Raw genomic sequence first — 20,713 nt, forward strand, 5'->3', positions numbered from 1 at the left:
GTCAGACAGTGGGATAATAAAATTACCCTTGTTTGGGTGGGTACAAGGGCACACAGAGGCTTATAAATTGACCAAGAAAATTTCGATGAGGACAGCTATCAGTCCTTAACACTTTAGTGGCATGCCAAATTGCTAAAAATTTAATCTATTGGACAGTGGTTGTAAACAAAACCTATGTTTAACATTTTCAACATGGCTCTGAACTTGGTTTACAGAAAATCTTTAAAAAATTCCAAAAGGTCAAATTGAAAAGTGGTCTTCACAGAAACGTTGTGAAAGCGATGCTAAAGGCCAGTTACAGCGAATCAATTCCAAAAATACACCCTAACACCCTACAACAAACTTCGAAACGGGGGGGGGGGATTTTCAAGAAGAGGTGCATCGTTCTGGAATGACATCTGAATAAGTGAAAGGTGCATCGTTCCAGAATGACAGCCCTAACAAATGCGTTAATGTTATTGTATTCCAGGACAGAAGCATGTGAAAATGTTCATCCATAGATTGTTGCAGAAACTAATGGCAGAACTAGAATTATAGTAAGACTGTTGATTGGACACTGCAGACAGAAGCTCGTGTATAAATTTAGAGCAGCAGAAACAAACTTGTGCAGATATCGCCAGGAAGAAGAAGAAACTACAGAGGTCTGTCCACGTCCTCCTGGGAGAGGAAAAACCCAGGCCTGAAAGGGACACAGGAGCCTTTAAGCTTTGGGATCAAATAAAAAAAAACCTTAAGCTTAAGGCTGCTCGTCCATTGGAACCGAACAACAACGGCCGTTCAACAACCGAACTATTTGACCAAATGGACAACCGGCAATATAGCCGAACGCCATCGTCCACTGTAGCCAATTTTCGTCAGTTCACGACACAGCCCAAATGGATGTAGAAAATTTGTTGCTACTCAAAAATTCTTAGTTTACATACAAATGGAATGAAAGAAATAAACAAAAATATTGGAAGTTCCATTTCTAAAGCTATCCTTGACCACAACTTATGCTGGATCTCTCCGTTGATAGAGTGGATCATGTCCCAAGAGCCTGCTCCTCAACCGCACTTATCAATTTTTCGCAATCCATCGAAATGAAAATGCAACGAAAAGGTAAGCCAAAAGCAAAGAACGGCGTTAAACAATGGTGAGTGTTTGATGTCACGTGGTTGACAGTTGAATTCGAAGTAACCATTCGGCCGAATAGGACTGGAAAATCCAACTTTATTTCGATCGGAAAGTGCTTTGGCCGTACACGGCCCAACACGACCGAACGAATTGGTTCTAATGGACACGTGCTCATTCGTTTCTTCACTTTTGGATCATCCGGCCCTATTCGGCTCCAGTGGACGGCCTACCTAAAGAAGAGTTCTAGATAGTAATGGAGAATAGACCAATATTGGTCGCGGTGGCTCAATTGTAACAAGGCAGACTCCTTTTAACCTTAATCTAAGCGTTAACAATATCCAATTAAAGAAAAAAACAAGCCTATTTTAGAATAAAATAAATGATGGTATACCACTTATACCAAAGCGCAATCGATATTTTTTGCTCTTACAGATTTAAAAAAATTTGAGTTTTTAGAAACTGGACAAAATGGCCTTGATACATTAGCCAAAGTACAATTTTGAGAAGTTATGAGGTGCCAGAAAATCATGTTAAATGCTAAAAGTCGATATGCTGCTCAATCTCAAACTTAAACCATGGTATTTTATTCTGGAAAAAATATGTTGCCCATGAGATAGATAACAGCGAAATAACCCTTTTAAAAAGTGCAATCAACATTTTCTTTATGTCCTTATAGACCGAAAATTAATTTGAGTATTTCAGTTCACAAAAAGTGTACAAAATGACCTTGTGTTTTCCACATTAGTCATATATGGTTTCGAATATATCATGGTCATATATCAGTCATACCATTATTTGAAGTTACAAAGGGTCAGAAAATGTCGAGGGGATCCCTCATAATTGTTTTTTTTTTAGTTAATAATATTACAATTGTATACGTTTGATATTAATTTCAGAAAGATTCCATCAAATACTGTCCTTCAACTTTTCTATCTAAATTAAATCATGGAAAAACAGCGTACCATTACAAATAACCTCCATGATAAGTGAAACGTACAATTGACTGGATGTATGATCGAAGGTTAATCCCCTGATTAACAGAAAAAGCACCTTCAGATTACGACCTTTTTATCAGAACAATTCGAAATCATGTAAACACAAAACTTTCCTGATTATTCAGAGATCATGAGATGCGGTCTCGTGTGATGTACATTTTTTAGATTTAAAAAAAAATTATACAATGATAAAAATTTTAAATCTAAACTTTTCTATCATAGTATAAATTCATTTTTTTTTTCAATCCTACATATAATTGTAAATTTAAACCATGTTTATAAATCCCAGGCCCTGAAGATGATCTCAATAAAAATCGAAACGTTGGCACGATAAAGAAAATATTTTCTAAAAAAAGGTTTTTTATTATTTTCTAAAGGTTTTTCTAAAATCTACATCACACCAGACCGCATCTCACGATCTCCGAATAATCATTGACTAAGGTCACTAACCACCACACAAAACTTTTATATTGATGGAATAATTTAAAATTGTTTTACATGTTTTTTTTTATAGTTTGGATAAATCTATTTTTTATTTAAATAATTATCAATATTTTTTTTAATTATGTTATCAATATAACATGTATTATTGAAAAAAATATTTTAAAAATTATCGTAACGATAAGTATGAGTGGTTGGAGCATCTAACTCATATTCACCACACTAACAGTTTTGGGTTCAAATCCTGGCACAGATCATGGTATTTTAATTGAAAATATAAAAAGTAAAGTGGTTTTCCCTTGTCGTTGAAACCCAACAGGTAGTTTTGGAGTCTCCTGTATGACAGGTATTACTTTCCTTTATGAAAAATATGTCCAAGTGATTTCGATAGCTTCTTTGTTTCTATTAGGTTGTAATGATATTTTTTTTTAATTAATTTTTTTAATGGGATTTTAAGTTTATTTATTCAATTTCAAGGGTTCACTCCTCATAAAGTCTGGTGTTATGTCGCTTTTGCGCCATTCTCAAAAAAATAAAGAAGCTACAATGAATATGAATTGTCGAGAGTGATTCTGCATTTAATTATTAAATTTTATCGTCACCCCTTTTCGCACTTACCTACTCTCTGATACTGTTCCCTGTGCTTTTTCTGTCTCCTACCTCGCTATGGTTAGAGTTTGCGGAAAGCATGTAAACAATGCAAAAGAATATGGTGCGCTTTCAGCAAAAAAGACAATGGTTGGTTAATTGTGTCGAAGGGAATTCCTTTACTCTCTCTCTCCAAGAAATTGGAGCAAAACGAAAAAAAAATGTATGGGAGGGAGATATTTGAAACATTTCGAGAGAAAATAAAAAGAGGGGTTAGTCTCTGAACATGGCAAAACAAAATGTGTGAATACAAACTATTATATACAAAATATACATATACCAGCAAATCTCTACTTACATTTCCTTTCTATTTAAAACTACAAATTAGTTTTTAAATTTGAGCGTTAGTTTTGAAAATGTTAATATCTTTCTATCTCATTTTCCCCCAAAACATGCAAGAATTTATACTTTTGATTTTTTTTAAAAACTTCAGATTAGTGTAAGTTATTGTTATTATGTTAATTAATAATTATAAACACTGATTGTTATACTTACATCAGCTTCATCATCGATAACTTCTTCAACTACTTCAGCCTTATACTCAAGAAGTAAATCCCTAACAGGTTTTGAATCTAATTCACCACTAATAAAAGGAAGCTGAAAAGTATGAATAATATTATACAACCATGACTAAACTTGAATAATTATTTAGAAAAAAATTATAATTTAAAATTACCGTAAGTAAATAGTCTACATTTGGCCTTTGTGTCGGGTCTTTGACAAGTGTCTTAGAAATGAAATCGTTAAAGTTTTTGGACCATTTCGATGGTTGGTCCAATTTGGGCGGATCGGATTTCTGGATTTTAAGGAGGACCCTCATCGGAGACATCTCATGGTTTGGAGGCTCCATTTGAGCGAATTCTATAAGCGTGATTCCAAGAGACCATACGTCCACCTGGCAATAACATGAGAGAAAAAAATAAAAATCCTTTTTGTTTTATGTTTTTCGACAATTCAAGCGCTTACTTTAAAGTCATAGGGATTGTCCCTGAAAGTCTCACAAAGCACGACCTCCGGTGCCATCCAATATGGTGTGCCTATGAATGTGTCGTGCTTTTGGAGTGTCGATTTGTTTTTAGCGGAAACTCCGAAATCGGCTGGAAAATTATAATTATAAAGTAAGAATAAAATAATCTTATTATTAAATATTAACACATACCCAGTTTGACTCCACCCGCCATCGTTAGGAGCACATTACCAGCTTTCAAGTCTCGATGGATGACTTTATTGTGATGTAGGAACGAAAGGCCCTGGCACATTTGCTGACAGACGTAGGCAATCTGTGGTTCAGTCAGAGGTTTTTCAAGCTCGACCATAATTGAGTCCAAAGCGCCTCCGTCACAATATTCTATTAACATCTGCAAAGGCAAAATTCAATGTGTAATTACTTTTTTTTATATAAAAAAAACTATTTAAAAAAATAATAATTACCCATAGTTTACTATTGGTAAAGAATGCTTCGTAGAGCTGGACTATGTTTTCATGCTTGCATTCAGACAGGATGTCTATTTCAATCATAAAATCTGAAAGGTCGTCTTCACCTTCCAGAAGGCACATTTTCGCAGCAGCAAGGGCATTGGTACTCTTTGACTGGGCCTGAAAATAAAATTATGAAATTGAGTCGCAGTTTGCCTAAAACTATCCACAATACACAAAACTTATTTAATGACTGCTGCTTGTTACAATGTTTTAAATGATATATGCAGTAATAAAACGGTAATGAATACAATAAAAGAATTCACTAGTTTTCGTGGTCCGCTTGACCAATTAATATCTTTCAATTAATTAAGGTTTTTAGTTGAGATAAAAATGGAATTGAAAAATGGCAAAAAAGGAGGGAAAATTCAAAAAGATGGGGTTGAGATGGGAAGTTAGTGTCCGAGTGGATTGAGGTCACGATAGCTCAAGTGGTAGAGCAGCGGCGTATCTAGCCGAAGATCGTGGGTTCGAATCCCTCTCATGACACTGACTTTTTTATCTGGACTAAAAACCTTAATTAATTGAAAGACAATAAAGAATGTCAAAATATAAAAAAAGTCAGTTTTTTCAATCCAGATCATCGTATTTGAAAATCTAGGCCATTAAAAAAAAAAAAAAAATAATAATAATTTATGTAATCGGATAATAAAAGAACTCTTAATATTGTTAAAAGCTTTTTAAAATTATTAATAGAAAAGTTTTTCTATGAATTCTTAAGAAGCCAGATAAACTCCAATAATACTGCTTAGTTTTAGATTTTAGGTAACATCGTCAAAATGAAATATTTTAGTTCCATTATTAGGTTGAATTTTTATCCAAATAATACTCTGTAATTTTTACACAATAGCCTTTTCAAAATTATCTCTTGTTTACGCATTGTCTTATCTCCCCACATGTTGAAATTTGTAAGAGGACAATTTCCTGCCCAGGAATAAAAATAATAGGCATGCCTTAACTTTTGGCAAAATCCGAGTAATGACTTCACCTGAGCTATATTAGAAATGATGTCATACGCAAAAGAATGTGGGAGCTTGCTGCAATTTGCTCGAACGCTATGGTATAATATGCAGTTTTATAATTGGCGAAAATTGAAATGAATTCTCGGAATATCTTCTTGATAATGTTTATTTATCGCCAATTCCTGCCAAATGCTGTATCATTCTGTTTCATTTCCTAACAAGCGTGAGGAAAACGATGAATAAAACATTTTCAACTATGCATAAACTTTGAATGAAAGTAAGAGCTTTTCAGGCCTTTAAATTGTTTTCAATAATGACCCTTTTGTGCGGTGAAGCATCCCTGAAATGCAATCCTGTCAGTTTATACATTCTTTCCTTTGTTAGAGAGGGATTATTCCACTGTGAGAAAGTGAAAAATAAGAGTAGAAATTGGTTTAATTAGGATCACTTGATCAATGGGATGTGACTGTTTTTTTTAAGTCTTCAGACAGGCCTTGGAACATGTTTTTCCAATAATTTAATTTGTTTGAGTTTAATATGAACATTTCTCATGCCTCCATCTAAATCCATGCTAGTACTAATAAAGAAGTAAAAAAGAATTTTAATTTAAAATTATTATTGAACTAAATTTTATAAATGTTCATAAATTATGATTTAAATAAATTTCAGAACTAGTGTTATAAAATCAGCCAAAGGAAGAAGAACATTGCTAAAATTAACAGATCAAAGGGGGAAAAATCCTCTCAAAAGTATGAAGCAGCAATGAAAATAAATCATTCAATCTATCTCTATTTAGATCGAACCATTCTACGGCCCAACGGAAGCCGTATCAACTTAACAAGAGGAATCGCTCATGAGCTCGATTTTCTATTTTTAGTAAAATGTTTATCTCAAATGCCCGTCTAATGTTTAAATAGACCCAGGGAAATACACAATACACCGTTATAATTATAAGGCCAAAGATAAATGAGTGACCTCAGATTGCATAAAACAATTCTCGTTAATTAAAAAAAGAAAAAATCCCTCGTTTATTGATAGTTCGAATGACAGAAATAACGTGGATCACATGAGAAATGTTGTTTTTACTGCCAGTTGATGTTTTATTGTTACACTTTATGTTTACAGTTGATTATTCATCGTATGAATTAATTAAAATTAAATCATAGCAGTGCATTATATAATTATTAAACATTAATTTAACAATTAAAGGGAAAAAGACCATTGGGTTTGAAAGATTTCACGATATTCAATAATGACAGGATTGTCTTGATTCTTAAAACCACCTTTTTACGGATTTGTAGAGAGATAGTATGGCTAGCACAACCTCAATTTCTGTTCGACTGTATTACATATGTACAATACATGTAGGGAGGCCGCAGTAGCCGAATGGTTAAGGCGTCAGACTCTCGGCTAGTAGATCCCGTGATCGTGGGTTCGATCCCCACCGTCGCCTCTGGACTTTTTCTTACGCCTAAGGGGACCGGTGGCCGCAATTGAAAGAAATTGACACAGCACTCATCAATGGAAGGAGCGGGATCAGATCTCAGCGACCCTGAATTTGGTTGCAACCCCCTTCAAAAATGAGTTTCTTCGATGGAAGAACACCGGCACACCGGAGGCTCAAATTCACACTTGTGTTGCGAGCCCCCAAAAAATGGAGCCAGGGATAAAGTACAATAAGCTGTACAGCTGCAGTGCTCAGGGGGGAATTCCTCCAGTTACTGGTATCCATTGTTTAAAAAAAAAAAAAAAAAAAAGTCAATGCTGGCACAATATAAAGGATTACGGGGCAAGGTCTCACTGTTTAAGGCAATGTGATTGGATTTCAAGATAGTAAAGCGCAAATAAGGCTTGGGAAGTAGAGTTAGGATTGATCGAAAACGTGTCGTAGTGGATCAATTCATTGACAAAAGATTGAGGTCATTGTGAATAATGAATTTTCATAGTGAAGTTTTGACGATTTGTCTTGAGGACTTTTGTCGTAAGGGTTGAATGCGATGGATATCGGATGGCTTGGTGGAATCCTACATTCCACTCCGTTCGATTTGGTCAAAGCAATGTCTATTTGACGGTAAAAACAGATTTCAGTTCTGAAAGTCTTCGTAGTTGTCTAAATAAGTTGTCTTAAGTCTAGTGTAGGGATTCCTCCTCTGCCTGCTGTCTAGGTATTAGGTAAGTGTACTGACTTTGATCAAGTCAGCAGCTCCTCCTTGTTGATGCATAGCAAACGTCAAAATTGTTTTTTCAATGTAAATGGTACCCTTGGTACATTTTCCTCTTTCAGTCTTCTCCTCCACTGTTTACACAAATCTTTTATAAACTCAAGGTGATATGGATGTTGGAGGTTGTTTAAATAGTGTTATTTCAATTTATTTATTTTTTTGATGAGGGTATTTCAACTATGAGGTTATATGAACCCTCGGTGAGCCGGTTTTTTCAATATCTTAACAGTTGCAGCCACTAATGCCCCAATAGGCCCAAGTTAGGAAGACTAAATGGAATGTCATCATGATGGAGTTGGAGTGAAAAGGCAATCAGCAGTGTAAATGGAAGACAGGATGGCACTAAGAATGCTTCCTTGTAAGATGCCGGCTTGACGTCTGTTAAATAGGATTCCAGGTTAAAATAAAATAATAATAGCATTATTGCAATATGAAATATGCAGTAAGCATTTAAGTTTTTAAAGATTGCCTAGGTACCAGACCCCATCAAAAGCCTGGGCCACATCCAGGAAATCATATTCTTTGTTCACTTGTTCGCTAGAGAGAATGAAATGGAAGACAAATTACAAGAACACCAAGAAATTGAAGAAGTGGGTTGCATGAATTTGTAATTTTTAAAATTATTGTCATTAATTTTGTACCTCTTTAAATGCATTCCAAGGAGCTTTCTGGCACAAATGTATAATCATTGGCAATAATTAAAAATAATAACAATTATCACTATTAGATGAGCTGAAATGTTTGAAATGAGTGGTTAATGCTGTGCCACTTTCAAAATACTACTCGAAGCCTTCAGACTCAAATAAACAACAATTAGCAATAATTAAAAATATATGTTTACAAATATATACTGAAATCATTTGTAAAGTTTACAATTTTGTGCTGCATGGTAAGTAAACATTTTCTGTAGCATTAATTAAGGTTTTTAGTTGAGATAAAAAAAGTCAATGGCACAAGCGAGATTCGAACCCATGATCTTCGGCCAGTTACGCCGCTGCTCTACCACTTGAGCTATCGTGACCTCGATCCACTCAGACACCAACTTCCCATCTCAACCCCACCTTTTGAATTTTCCCTCCTTTTTGCCACTTTTCATCTCAACTAAAAACCTTAATTAATTGTAATATATTAATTGGTCAAGCGGACCACGAAATTAATGAAATTAATGATTTAAAATGAAGTACACTTCACTAAAGCTCTACGTGGCCATTTCATTTGTCGTCGAGAATCCAATCCGATTACACAACATTTGAAAAATGGCAAAAAGGAGGGAAAATTCAAAAGGTGGGGTTGAGATGGGAAGTTGGTGTCCGAGTGGATCGAGGTCACAATAGCTCAAGTGGTAGAGGAGCGGCATATCTAGCTGAAGATCGTGGGTTCGAATCCCGCTTGTGCCAATGACTTTTTTTATCTCAACTAAAAACCTTTATTAATTGGTCAAGCGGACCACGAAATTAGTGAATTTTCTTTAGCTTTCAAGCTCATACGTACAACAGTAATAATAATTAATTAATCTTTTTATGTAAGTTATTGGATGAAATGAAAAAGTTAGTGTCACAAGCAGGATTCGATTTCAACCAATACCTTACATAAAAAGATTAATTAATTGAAAGAAGTTATTTGGCCAATCGGACCACGAAATATAGTAGAAATAATAATAATATTATAATAAATAATTTTGATTAATTAAAATTTGCCCGTGACACGTTTTTCATCTCAACCCTGACCTTACATAAAAATAATAATTAATTGAAATAATTAAAATGATCAATTAGACTTCTAAACATAAATGGAGTAATAAATAATATTAATAATCCATATATGTATTTAGTAGTCATAATAGAGCGTAATAATTATTTAAATTTATTATTCTTTTTATCTAAGGTCTTTGTTGAGATGAAAGGCCAAGGGTTCGAATCCCGCTCGTGACACTAGCTTTTTCATCTCAACCAAGACCTTAGATAGAAAATAAAATTAATTTAAATACTAATAATAATCATAGGTTGAGAACTTATTTAATGACAGTATTGCCTATTATCTTACAAACAACAATCTATTTTTAAAGGATCTATAGTACGGATTAATAAAAATCTTTAAAAAGTAACAAGTGGAAAACTTAAATGTTTATATTTATGCTTAAATCACACTTTTTCCTTTAACATTTTGTTGACAATGTACAAATAGTGTTGTCATATATGATATTGTATTATTCAACAATATCCATTTATCTATTGTACAAAGATAAGGTGTCTGAGAGATTTAAAAATCCCAAGAATTGATTAATTGTAGATAACCCAAACAAGTTGAAGATAGTCGAGCTGATTCATACAAAATTTATACATAATATCTCTTGTACAAGTGTGCGCACATTCACAATGGTGGCTGAAGAAGCTGTTTCATGGCCCCGTCAATGCTTCACTGATTAAAATATGAAGAGCTCCTGGAAAAATATGGGTTCATGTTGTTCAGACCAGGTGGTCCCCATGAGTTTATTTGGACAGGACTGTCTTGAAGAGTGAGGGTTTATGACCTATAGCCGGAGACAATCGGGTGTATAGTGATGGCTGTCAAAAAACACCTAGAGAAGCACAATAGTACCGCAAAGATTAAACATTTGGCACTGGCCAAAGCGTTAGTCTTACTGCAGGAGGTGGTTCTCTGTACTGCTAGGATCGTCCTTGTGGGCAGTTTTGTTGTGCAAGCCTGATATCTGGCACAATAAGAGGAACTCCAAATATATATAATTGATGTTACCATGCCATAACTGCAACACAGGATCCAAATTCTCTCCAAAACACCAAATGCATTTGAAATTAAAATAAATACCTGATATAGCAGACTGGGAGAAAAGAATCCTAGTTATTGCCGATTACATCAGATATATACAGATAGAGGAAATACTGAAAAAGACCTGGTACTTATGGTAACAAACCAAGGACTATAATCCAATAATTTCAGACAAAAACAATCGCTATCGAACATTATGCCAAGGAAATCAAAAGGTTGGGCATTAACAACAAATCAGACAGACAGGTGGCACTAAAGGCAACTGTAACCAAGTCCAGAGCCGTTTGGGATGGCATCAAGTCAAAACAACTTTGTTTGGATTTCAAGGCAGATGGGAAAGAAGGAGGCCGATAAATTAGCCAAGTAAAGTTCAATGAGGGCACCTATCAGCCCCTGAACCCTTCTGCCACCAAATTTCAAAGCCATCAGAAAATGAGTTAAGAATAAGTCTTTAGAATTCCAGGTCAGTTATGCAAAAAAGTTTATCAAAAGAAACTTACATCAGAACTACTAAACCTAGATCTGTTAGGACTAGAATGATGGTAGGGGCTGCTGATGGGGCACTGCTGACTTCAGAGGATTAAGAATAGACTCAGTGCAGAAACAAGCATGTTCTGATATCGCCAGGAAGAAGAAAAAACAGGAGAACATGTCCTCTGTTGATGCGAAGACTTACGCAGGCTTGTAAAGCCTGAAAAACCAGGACCTGAAGGATACACACAAGAGCACTTAAAAATCGTTTAGATCAGATAGAAAAATGTTAAGCTTAAAGAAAAGCTCTAGATCAGTGGTTCCCAAACTTTTTTGACCTATGGACCCCTTTTTATAGTCAAAACTTGCCCACGGACCCCCAAGTGAAAAAACTACACAAATGCATATAAAAATTACAAATTTAAAAAAAAATTGTTGAAGTATTTATTGAAATCTTGTTTAAATAAAATTTAAAAAAAAATTAATGACTTGATGAATGTGATGAGATATGCGTGTATTTATGTCCGGCTTAATGTTTGTGAGTAGCAACCGCAAATCCCCACGAGCACTAATTTCTAGTCTTCACCAATAGTGTACGGATTTCTGGGTTTTGCAATCAATAAAGAAATGTTATAAGAAGCATACAGTCCATCATCATCTCGCTTTTGTCCCTATGAGTTGTTGCAATGACAGTGTTTTCAAATATTTTTCTTTGACTGTTTGAAGAAATGTTAAATCCTTATTTTTTTGTCCCTATGGATTTTTATTAAATGCTTCTTAAGCTTGGAAGGCTTCATTGAATCATTTGACATAGTTTTATTACATAGAAGACATAGGTAAAGTACTATTTCCTGATAATGAAATAAAGCCATATTTCAAATTTTCAACACAGTATTGTCAGCATTTTTTCTTCGGCTCACTCATACTGTTATCTATTAAAAGGGGTACAAATGATATAAGAAAATGTTTATATCAAATGTTTTATTTGCAACAAACCACTGTTACTGTAACAAACACTGTTACTGCATAACACAGAAAACAAACTCTTTGAGTGAGTACAAATACTTTGATTGAATCTAAAATTTCTAGCATTGCATAAATTCATTTTTTTCACATCCTAACTTATTTGTAAAATATAAACAATGTTTATAAATCCCAGGCCCTGAAGATGATCTCATTAAAGATTGAAACGTTGGCATGATAAAGAAATTATAGAAAAGCCTACCAGACCGCATCTCACGATCTCCAAAGAATCATTTTTCTTATTCGTTAGCAATACGGTTATAGTTACAAGTTACGGAGTTACTTAGTCGTGTTATCTTATCAGTTCTCTTACTTGTTACCGAGTATTACAATACTGCTAATTTCCATAATAAAAATGGATCACAATTTTATTATTTTTTATTAAGCCTTGCGCAGACCCCCTTGACATTGTTCAGGGTCCCCTAAATCAATTTTGATTTTTCACGGACACCCTGAATGATGCCGGGGACCCCTGGGGGTCCGTAGGGACCACTTTGGGAACCACTGCTCTAGATAATAATGGAGGCAGTTAATTATTGTGGAGATTGTCTCTTTAGTTCTATTGGCCCCCGATATTATCCCTGCCTCCTTTAAAAAATGGAGTGAAAATATAACATATAAAGTGGTTGCACCCTGGTATAATCCAGAATGGCAGAAGGCGTCAGCACAGAGAGGTTTGGGATGCGACATTTCCCCCAGGAAGATATCTTGTCAGAGGGGGTGACAGACAATTTTTTTCCCCCACTATAAAGCAATTCATACCGACTGCCAAAATGTATTTAATCAAGGAAACAACCAAAAAATTAAATCAAATCTCCACTTTTTTTATTACCAGAATCAATAATGAAATCAGAATTAATTTACCCTATAAACTGTGAGTAATAAAGTTAAATTTTTATCTTTGTTAATGAGGGAGACAAATAAAAATGACGTAAATTGTACAAACATTATCATGTAACGCATCCTGTAATAAAAATATTACGCACCATTTTCCTAATTATGAGAAAATGGTTTATTGTGGGGTGTTTGATAGAGTGAAAAAATGGTCAACAGCAACATGAGATTGTCAATGATAACAATAAACTGTATTTTTCAAAAAACGGGAAAATTTAATCAAAAAAGTCTTCTGTTTATAAAAAATACAATTGTACACTTTTAAACTTAAAAGTGTTGTCAACTTTTTTTTTAGATTGTTTAAGTATGATCTCTTCATTATCTCTCAATGTTGTTTTATGTGAGTCACGATATCAGCTTGTTTTGCCACAAAATGAGCTGGTTGGAAAAAGTCAAATTGTTGTTTTAAAAACTCTTCAAAAATGTTATGAAAACAAATAGATATGCATGAATGAAGGATTTATTTATTATTTTGACATGTTCTAATGTAAAAAAAAAAAGTTGATTTTCTTTTAAAGGATCTACGGAATAATATAAAAGGGTAGCGAGTAATAACAAGTAAAATTTCAAAAAAAAAAAAAAAATTCAAATATTTCATAAATTTTGAAAAATCTGAGAAAAATTCTGTAGGCCTTCATTGGTTCTTCTCTCAGTTATAATATTACTTTATAAGCCAATACTATTTAGTAGATATGTACATGATGAAAAATGTGTCATTTGAATTTTTTATTAAATAAATACAGAACAGAAACAGTATGTTAGATATCTCCATTTTCGATTATTTTATATTCGCATATCTGTTATCAATGACTACACCGGATCTAGATAAGTTTTACTTATTTAAATTACTTTGTCTCACTACTGCTATTTTAAAATGCATCTTTTGAGTTAAAAACCTGAAACTTTGGGCCAGGAATAAATACAAAAATGTCAACAATTTGAAATTTACCTTTAAGGTATTAATAAAAGAAAAGAGGAAGTAAAGAAAAATTGGTTGTATTAATTGAATAATGGATTTCTTAAAACTTTAAGACTTAAAGTGTACACAATAATCATAGGTATAAATATTTAATTGACCATTTAATAACGGTTTCATAAACTATACATAGGACTATGGAGTAATAAAACTCTGAACAATATTTAAATATAACTAGCAGTTCAGAAGTTTAAACCAAAGTTGTTTGCGTCGTTATAAAACCAAAACCAGTCAAAAGAAATACTTCTAAATCTATTGGCTGTTTAATTATTTTTTAATGAACTTAATATAAGAAAAGATAAGCGGATGATTTAATTTGTACTGTTTGTTACTTTTAAATTGCTTTCCACACCTTCAAACTTTCAAGCTCAAATAATAAAAATAATTAACAATAATAATCAATAAAATAATAATCACAGATAGTACAATTATATTTCATAATTAGTTTTGAATGCCTTGTTTTACAATCATATTTTAAATGAACTATGGAGTCATAAAGGGGGTGGTAAATGAAACTAGCAGTAATATTAGGTTGACCCAGAAACTAATCGTATTGATTCAATTTTATTTTATACGGGTTTAAGTAATCCAAAATCTGTCACCCTTCAACTTGAAATCGAATGTGTATTACAATTCCTACAAAATTGTATGACATTATTTGACGTTTCTACACAAAAATTATAAAATCCCATCCCTTGAAAGTTGAAAAATTGTTTATACCAGTAGAGAAAAGGTCAGAGGGAAAAGTTGTAACCATAAATATGTCATGTTTGAAATTTTATGTGCCACTTTCAAATCACTCCATTCCATGGGAGCTTTCAGGCTCAAAAAAAAAAAAAAAAAAAAATTAAATAGGAATAATTTTACATAAAATAATAACAGAGAGAATGAACATTTTCAATAATGAGTCGTACTTTTATATAACCATTTATTAATGGATCTGTGGAATAATGAAATGTAAAGGAGATAAGTAAAAATCTTAAACTGTAAAGTTATGCCATGTAAAACAAAAAAAAATAGTCATGAAAACTTTTGTCACCCCCATGACTGTTAAAAAAAAAAATTAATGAATTATCTATGAAAACAGTATTTAAAGTTTACCAAAGATGAAACTAAATAAATGCTAGATTCATCTTTTAAAGGGTCTGTGGAGTAAGAAAAGTAAAATTTTTAATTCTGATAACACAAAAATTGGTTGTTTTTAAAAATCACATTAATTTTTTTATGTTAAATTTTAAATATATGTACATCATAGGGTCTTGCACAACCATCGTTATCAAATCAAACAGTAGGCATCACAATTGAATAATTTTTCCTGATCTATAATGATATTAGAATTTTTTTTCTGCAAATTGTTAAATGTTATCCCTTGACTATCGATATAAGGCTTAGGAGACAATTAAAACTTTTGTTCCTAGCAGTTTCAGCAACACATAGCAAAGCACATAAAGGAATAGATCATAAATAATTTTACACTTAAAAAATGGTAGTGTGAACTATGAAGATAATGACTAATGATAATGATCTTTTAAAGGATGAGTGGAGTAATAAAATGGAGATGACATAACCAGCTGTAAAATTCTGGTGGTTCAAAAATGCAATGCAAATTTTAATGATTATTCGGAGATCATGAGATACAGTCTGGTGTGACATAGGTTTTAGAAAAACATTTTCTTTATCATGCCAACATTTCGATCTTTATTGAGATCTTCAGGGCCTGGGATTTATAAACATTGTTTAAATTTTACAAATACAAGTAGTAGTAATTTTTTAAAATTATTTTCTAAAGGTTTTTCTAAAATCTACGTCACACCAGAGCGCATCTCACGATTTCCGAATAATCATTGACTAACAGTCACTAAACAGCACACACAAATTTTAATACAAATCACATCTTAAAACTTAATAAAGGTTGAAAAAAATCACTCAGATCCGTCAATAACAAATTGACATTGGACATAGAGTTTTATTAAGAGATTGGAGAAGAAAAAAAGGGGCAGACACAAAGTGGGTTGAACGAATTTGTAATGTTTCAAATTTTTGTGCTACTTGCAAAACACTTCTGACAATGAGATTTCATACTCAGGTGACTATTTTATCAGCATTGCAATTGCATTAAAAAATTATTGGGCCATAAAGATAAACGACATATTGCCTGTCATGTTTCGAATCTTTTAAAGGATGGGTGGAGTAATAAATTGAAAAGTCAAAATGAGCTGTAAAACTATGGCGAATCACATTTTCAATTATTTTTTAAATCACATATTAAACCAAACTAAGGTAAAACTAAAACAAAATCTGACAGAACTGTCAATACCAAAATGAAGTTGAAAACCTTACGAAGGAACTGAATCTTTTCTTTTTGTTCAAATTGGCCTTATCCTTGATTTTTTGCAACTCAATTTTATTATGAAAGGCTAATATAAATTTTACCAAGATAATAACTTTTCCTTTACTATTCTAAGGTGAGATGAGTTTGTGTTTCTACTGGAAATGGTGAAATGCCATCCCTTGACGGTTGAAAAAAAAGCTTTAGAAGTTAAATAAGAGAAGAGGCATGGAGAGAAAGCTAAGTGGGTTGAATGCATTTGTACTGTTTGACTTTTTTTGTGCCACTTTTAGCTAGTTATTTGTTTTGAACTTCTATATCAACTTGTGGTTATTTGAGCTTGAAATTCTAGTGCTTGATAAATTCAATGCAGTTTTTTAAAAGCCACAGCCCAAACATAATTAAGGATAGAACTAAACCAAAACCTGCCAGAGCCAAGAAATGATATATTGACTTACATTAAACTTAAATGATATTGACATATGATTTATTGTTTTCTAGAAATTAAATTAACAAATGGCATCCCTGAATGATGGAAAATCGCTTTTATGAGAAAAAAAAAGGGCAGGCAGCAAAGTGTCTCAAAGTTCAGTGGGTTGGACAAATTTCTAATGTTTGAAATTTTTGTACCACTTTCAAAAGTCGTTACATGGAGATTTTATGTTCAAATGACTATTGTATTAGCAATCATATTACTTTACATTTTTACATTACAATAAATTATAACTGGCTGTACAATTTACAATTTTTTTCTGTCACAAAGATAATACAGTATTGCCTGTCATGTTGCATATATTTTAAAGGATGCGTTAAGTCCTGTTCCACGTAACCATCATTTAAGATTTTATAGATTACAAAAAATGAGGATGACAACCAGCAGTAAAATCTGGCGATTCAAAAATTCAATGCTATTTTTAAAAATAACATCATAAAGATAACTTAGGGTAGAAATAAAACAAAATCTGTCGGAACCACAAAGGCCAAATCAGATAGTTCACAGTTGAATAACTTCCCAGTATTTTACAGTGACATGAGACCTGTTTTCTACAAATTGAATTGACAATTTATATCCTTTGACTGGAAGATTTGGAAAATCGCTTATATGTGAAGACATCAAAGTGGGTCGAACAAATTTCTGATATTTGAAGTTTTTTGCCTCTTTCAAAACAGAAGATTTCATGCTCAAATAACTACTGTAATAGAAAAAAAAGTACAGGTTTTATTAATAGAAGGAGGACAATTATAAGTGTAAAATTGTAAAAAGCTGTAAGATTCCTGCAAAATTCAATGTGGTAAATAAATAAAAAAGCCTGCCAGAATTGTCAATATCAAATTGAATAGTTTGTACCACAAAATGAATAATTTCCTTTAAAGTATTTTACATTGGCATTAGCATTTACTGTTTTCAAGAATTTGAATTGACAAATCGCATCCTTCAAATGACAGAAAATTTTTTATGTGGGCAGACAGCAAAGTTGGTTGCACAAATTAATAATGTTTGAAATTTTAATGCCACTTTCAAAACACTTGTTACATGGAGATTTCAAGCCCAAATGACTATTGTATTAACAATCATTTTGTATTAAAAAAAATGATCACAGGTTGTATTAAACATGAAAAAAATGATGGTGTTGCGTATAATTTTAAATCTTTTAAAAGGTGTGTGGAGTAATAAACTGTAGAAGACAAAATGGGCTGTTGAATTATGGCGATTCAAAAATTCAACAGTCTTTAAAAAAATTACTCATAAACAGAATTAAGGGTAGAAATAAAATAAAATCCGTCACCACCAAAGCAAAAGCAAGTTTACAATGAATAAGTTTTCAGTATTTTAGTATTAATCTCATCCATTGACTAATGGAAAATTGCTTATATGTGATGACATTAAAGTGGGCAGCACAAATTTCTAATATTTGAAAAGTTTGTACTACTTTTGAAACAGTCGTTACATGCAGGTTTAATGCTCAAATAACAATTGTAATACAAAAATAACGCAGCTTTCACTAACCATGAATATAATGAAAGTGTTGCCTGTCACTTTATATCTTTCAAATCGTGTGTGGAGTAATAAAATATAGAAGACAAAAAAAGGCTGTAAAATTCTGGCAATTCAAAAATGCAATGCAGTCTTTAAAAAATTACTCATAAACATAATTAAGGGTAGAAATAAAACAAAATCTGTAGAACTACTAGAGACAATTGAATATGCTTCCAGTATTTTAGTGACATTAGAACTGTTTTCTACTAAAAAAATATATAGGGACAGACTGCAAAGTGGGTCGCGCAAATTTCTAATATTTGAAATTTTTATGCCACTTTCAAAACACTTGTAACATAAAAGATTTGAAGCCTAAATGAGACAACTGTATTAACAATAGCATTTACAAAAAATTATCACAGGTGTATTAACCAAGAAGAAAATGACGGTGTTGCCAGTCATTTTATACCTTTTAAAAGGTGTGTGGAGTAATAAAATGTAGATGATAAAATGGGCTGTTGAATTATGGCGATTCAAAAATTCAACACTTTCTTTAAAAAATTACTCATAAACATAATTAAGGGTAGAAATTAACCAAAATCCGTTAGAACCAACAAAGCCAAATCAGTTCAGAAATCAATAAGTTTTCAGTATTTTAGTGATCCCGCGACTGATGGAAAATGCTTATATGCGAAGATGAAGTGGGCTGCACAAATTTCTAATATTTGACATTTTTGTGCCACTTTCGATACAGTCGTTACGTGAAGATTTCATGCTCAAACTATATTAACTATAGTAATAAAAATTACTACAGGTTTCATTAAATATATGAATATGATGACAGTATTGCCTGTCGTGTTTCATATCTTTTAATGGATGCATGGAGTAATAAATCGTTGGCGATAACCAGATGTAATATTGTGAAGTACCAAAAACGCCCTGCTATCTTTATTTGTTTGTTTTATAAAAACAGGCTTTTAGAAAATTTAAAATTTCCTCTTTTTAATACGAATTGTGGATTTGAGTCGTGGCAAAGGCCGGAATTTTCGTGCAGGACCGCCTGCCAAGTGGGAAGAGGAACAGGAATCGGTGAAACGAGGGCGGCCCAGAAAAGCGGAAGGTGCAATGCACCAAACACCAGAGGAATCCACGGTATCCGACACAGGTCCCGATGGAGGTCAAGGTTGCCGAATAGGCCGCGGGACACTTTCCAGGCAGACCTCCGACGTGAAAAATCGTGTCGAAATGTCGCATTTTTTTAAAAAATAAATCTCTCGAACCCACCTTGTAGACTTTTCCGAAGGCTCCATCGCCCAGCTCTCCGATGATGTTCCAGAACTCCTCGGGGTCGCATTCCATCTGAATGTTGTTGAAGACTTTCTTCTTCTTCGACTCGTTGCCCCCGAGGTGGAGGACTTTCTTCAAATTGCTCAGAAACGACATTTTAAATATATATAAAAAATGAAGACGAAACCCTAATCAAATCGACCCTGCGGATATCAAAAATTGACACACTTCATCAACTTTTCTCGTTTCAGTAAAAAAAAAGGCAAAACAAAATTTGCAAGGGAAAACGTTCTCGCTAATCCTTATGTCACTGTTTTTAACATTTGGATTTGAACCTTTTTCGCACTTTCGCGTTCATTTTCACTGCGGAATTTAAAAAAAAAATCACCGAAAAAAATTGTCAGGGAAATAAAGTCACATAATTGGAAACTCGCGAGTAGTCTTCCCCCTGAGAAAAGGGCGAAAACGAAGGAAGGACCTTCGGCCGAATCGCATCTGAGTCGCGGCCGGGGGTGGAAAAACTGTGGAAACTCACTCGCGCCCCCGGAAAAGTCCCGAGTCCCACTTTATTTTTCTTGGAAAACAAACTTCGGATGGGTCAGTGCGGGCTCCGTCTCCTCCTCCTCATTTTCCTGATGGGTGCGCGGGTCCTGGGCCGAAGGGGGAAAACGGAAAAGGGCAACGTAAAAAAGAAAAACCGAACGGAAAAACACCTGTTTCACTTCGGTCCCTCGGCCACTTTCCGATACATCAAAACTCGGAATCCATTTTACTCCACCACGCCTGGAAATGACGTCAGCCTCCCGTCGCCGTCCACTTGATCGCCAACGATTTCATCCCACCACAATACTTCATAAGGAAAACTTTTTAACACCTTTTTTATACCTTATTAATTAATAACATTCAAATTTACAAAAACGAAACGTTTCATCGAGTGCAGATTTTTTTAATAATCCTTTTCATGATTATATCAAATTCCAATATTCTATCAGTTTACAAATGATGAGGAGCTAGAGAACCGACTTACGCCATAAATGGTTATCCATACATTTATTGAACAAATCGATATATGAATTTTTTTACTTCTTACTATTACTCCATAGAAAACTAT

General features: G+C 33.4%; 1 protein-coding gene across 5 annotated transcripts in view; it reads right to left on the reverse strand.

Moving 5' to 3' along the window:
- LOC106669128 (serine/threonine-protein kinase 10) overlaps positions 1-20,398 on the reverse strand; it is a 34,043-nt gene extending 13,645 nt beyond the window's left edge. For 4 of the 5 annotated variants that reach the window (XM_014398420.2, XM_014398418.2, XM_024229273.1 and 1 more), the window contains exons 1-6: positions 19,600-20,397; positions 4,629-4,793; positions 4,357-4,555; positions 4,164-4,294; positions 3,874-4,092; positions 3,693-3,794 (exon numbers count right to left, since the gene is read on the reverse strand). In XM_014398420.2, the coding sequence (XP_014253906.1) occupies positions 3,693-3,794; positions 3,874-4,092; positions 4,164-4,294; positions 4,357-4,555; positions 4,629-4,793; positions 19,600-19,758 (975 nt within the window). In that variant the 5' untranslated portion in view covers positions 19,759-20,397. Of the gene's footprint in view, positions 1-3,692; positions 3,795-3,873; positions 4,093-4,163; positions 4,295-4,356; positions 4,556-4,628; positions 4,794-19,599 lie in introns of all 5 variants that reach the window. The other variant, XM_014398419.2, reaches the window with a different exon arrangement.
- Positions 20,399-20,713: the final 315 nt, after the last annotated feature.

Source organism: Cimex lectularius, unplaced genomic scaffold (genome assembly GCF_000648675.2).
Source record: "Cimex lectularius strain Harlan isolate CLEC.00 unplaced genomic scaffold, Clec_2.1 scaffold272, whole genome shotgun sequence".
Lineage (NCBI taxonomy): Eukaryota > Metazoa > Arthropoda > Insecta > Hemiptera > Cimicidae > Cimex > Cimex lectularius.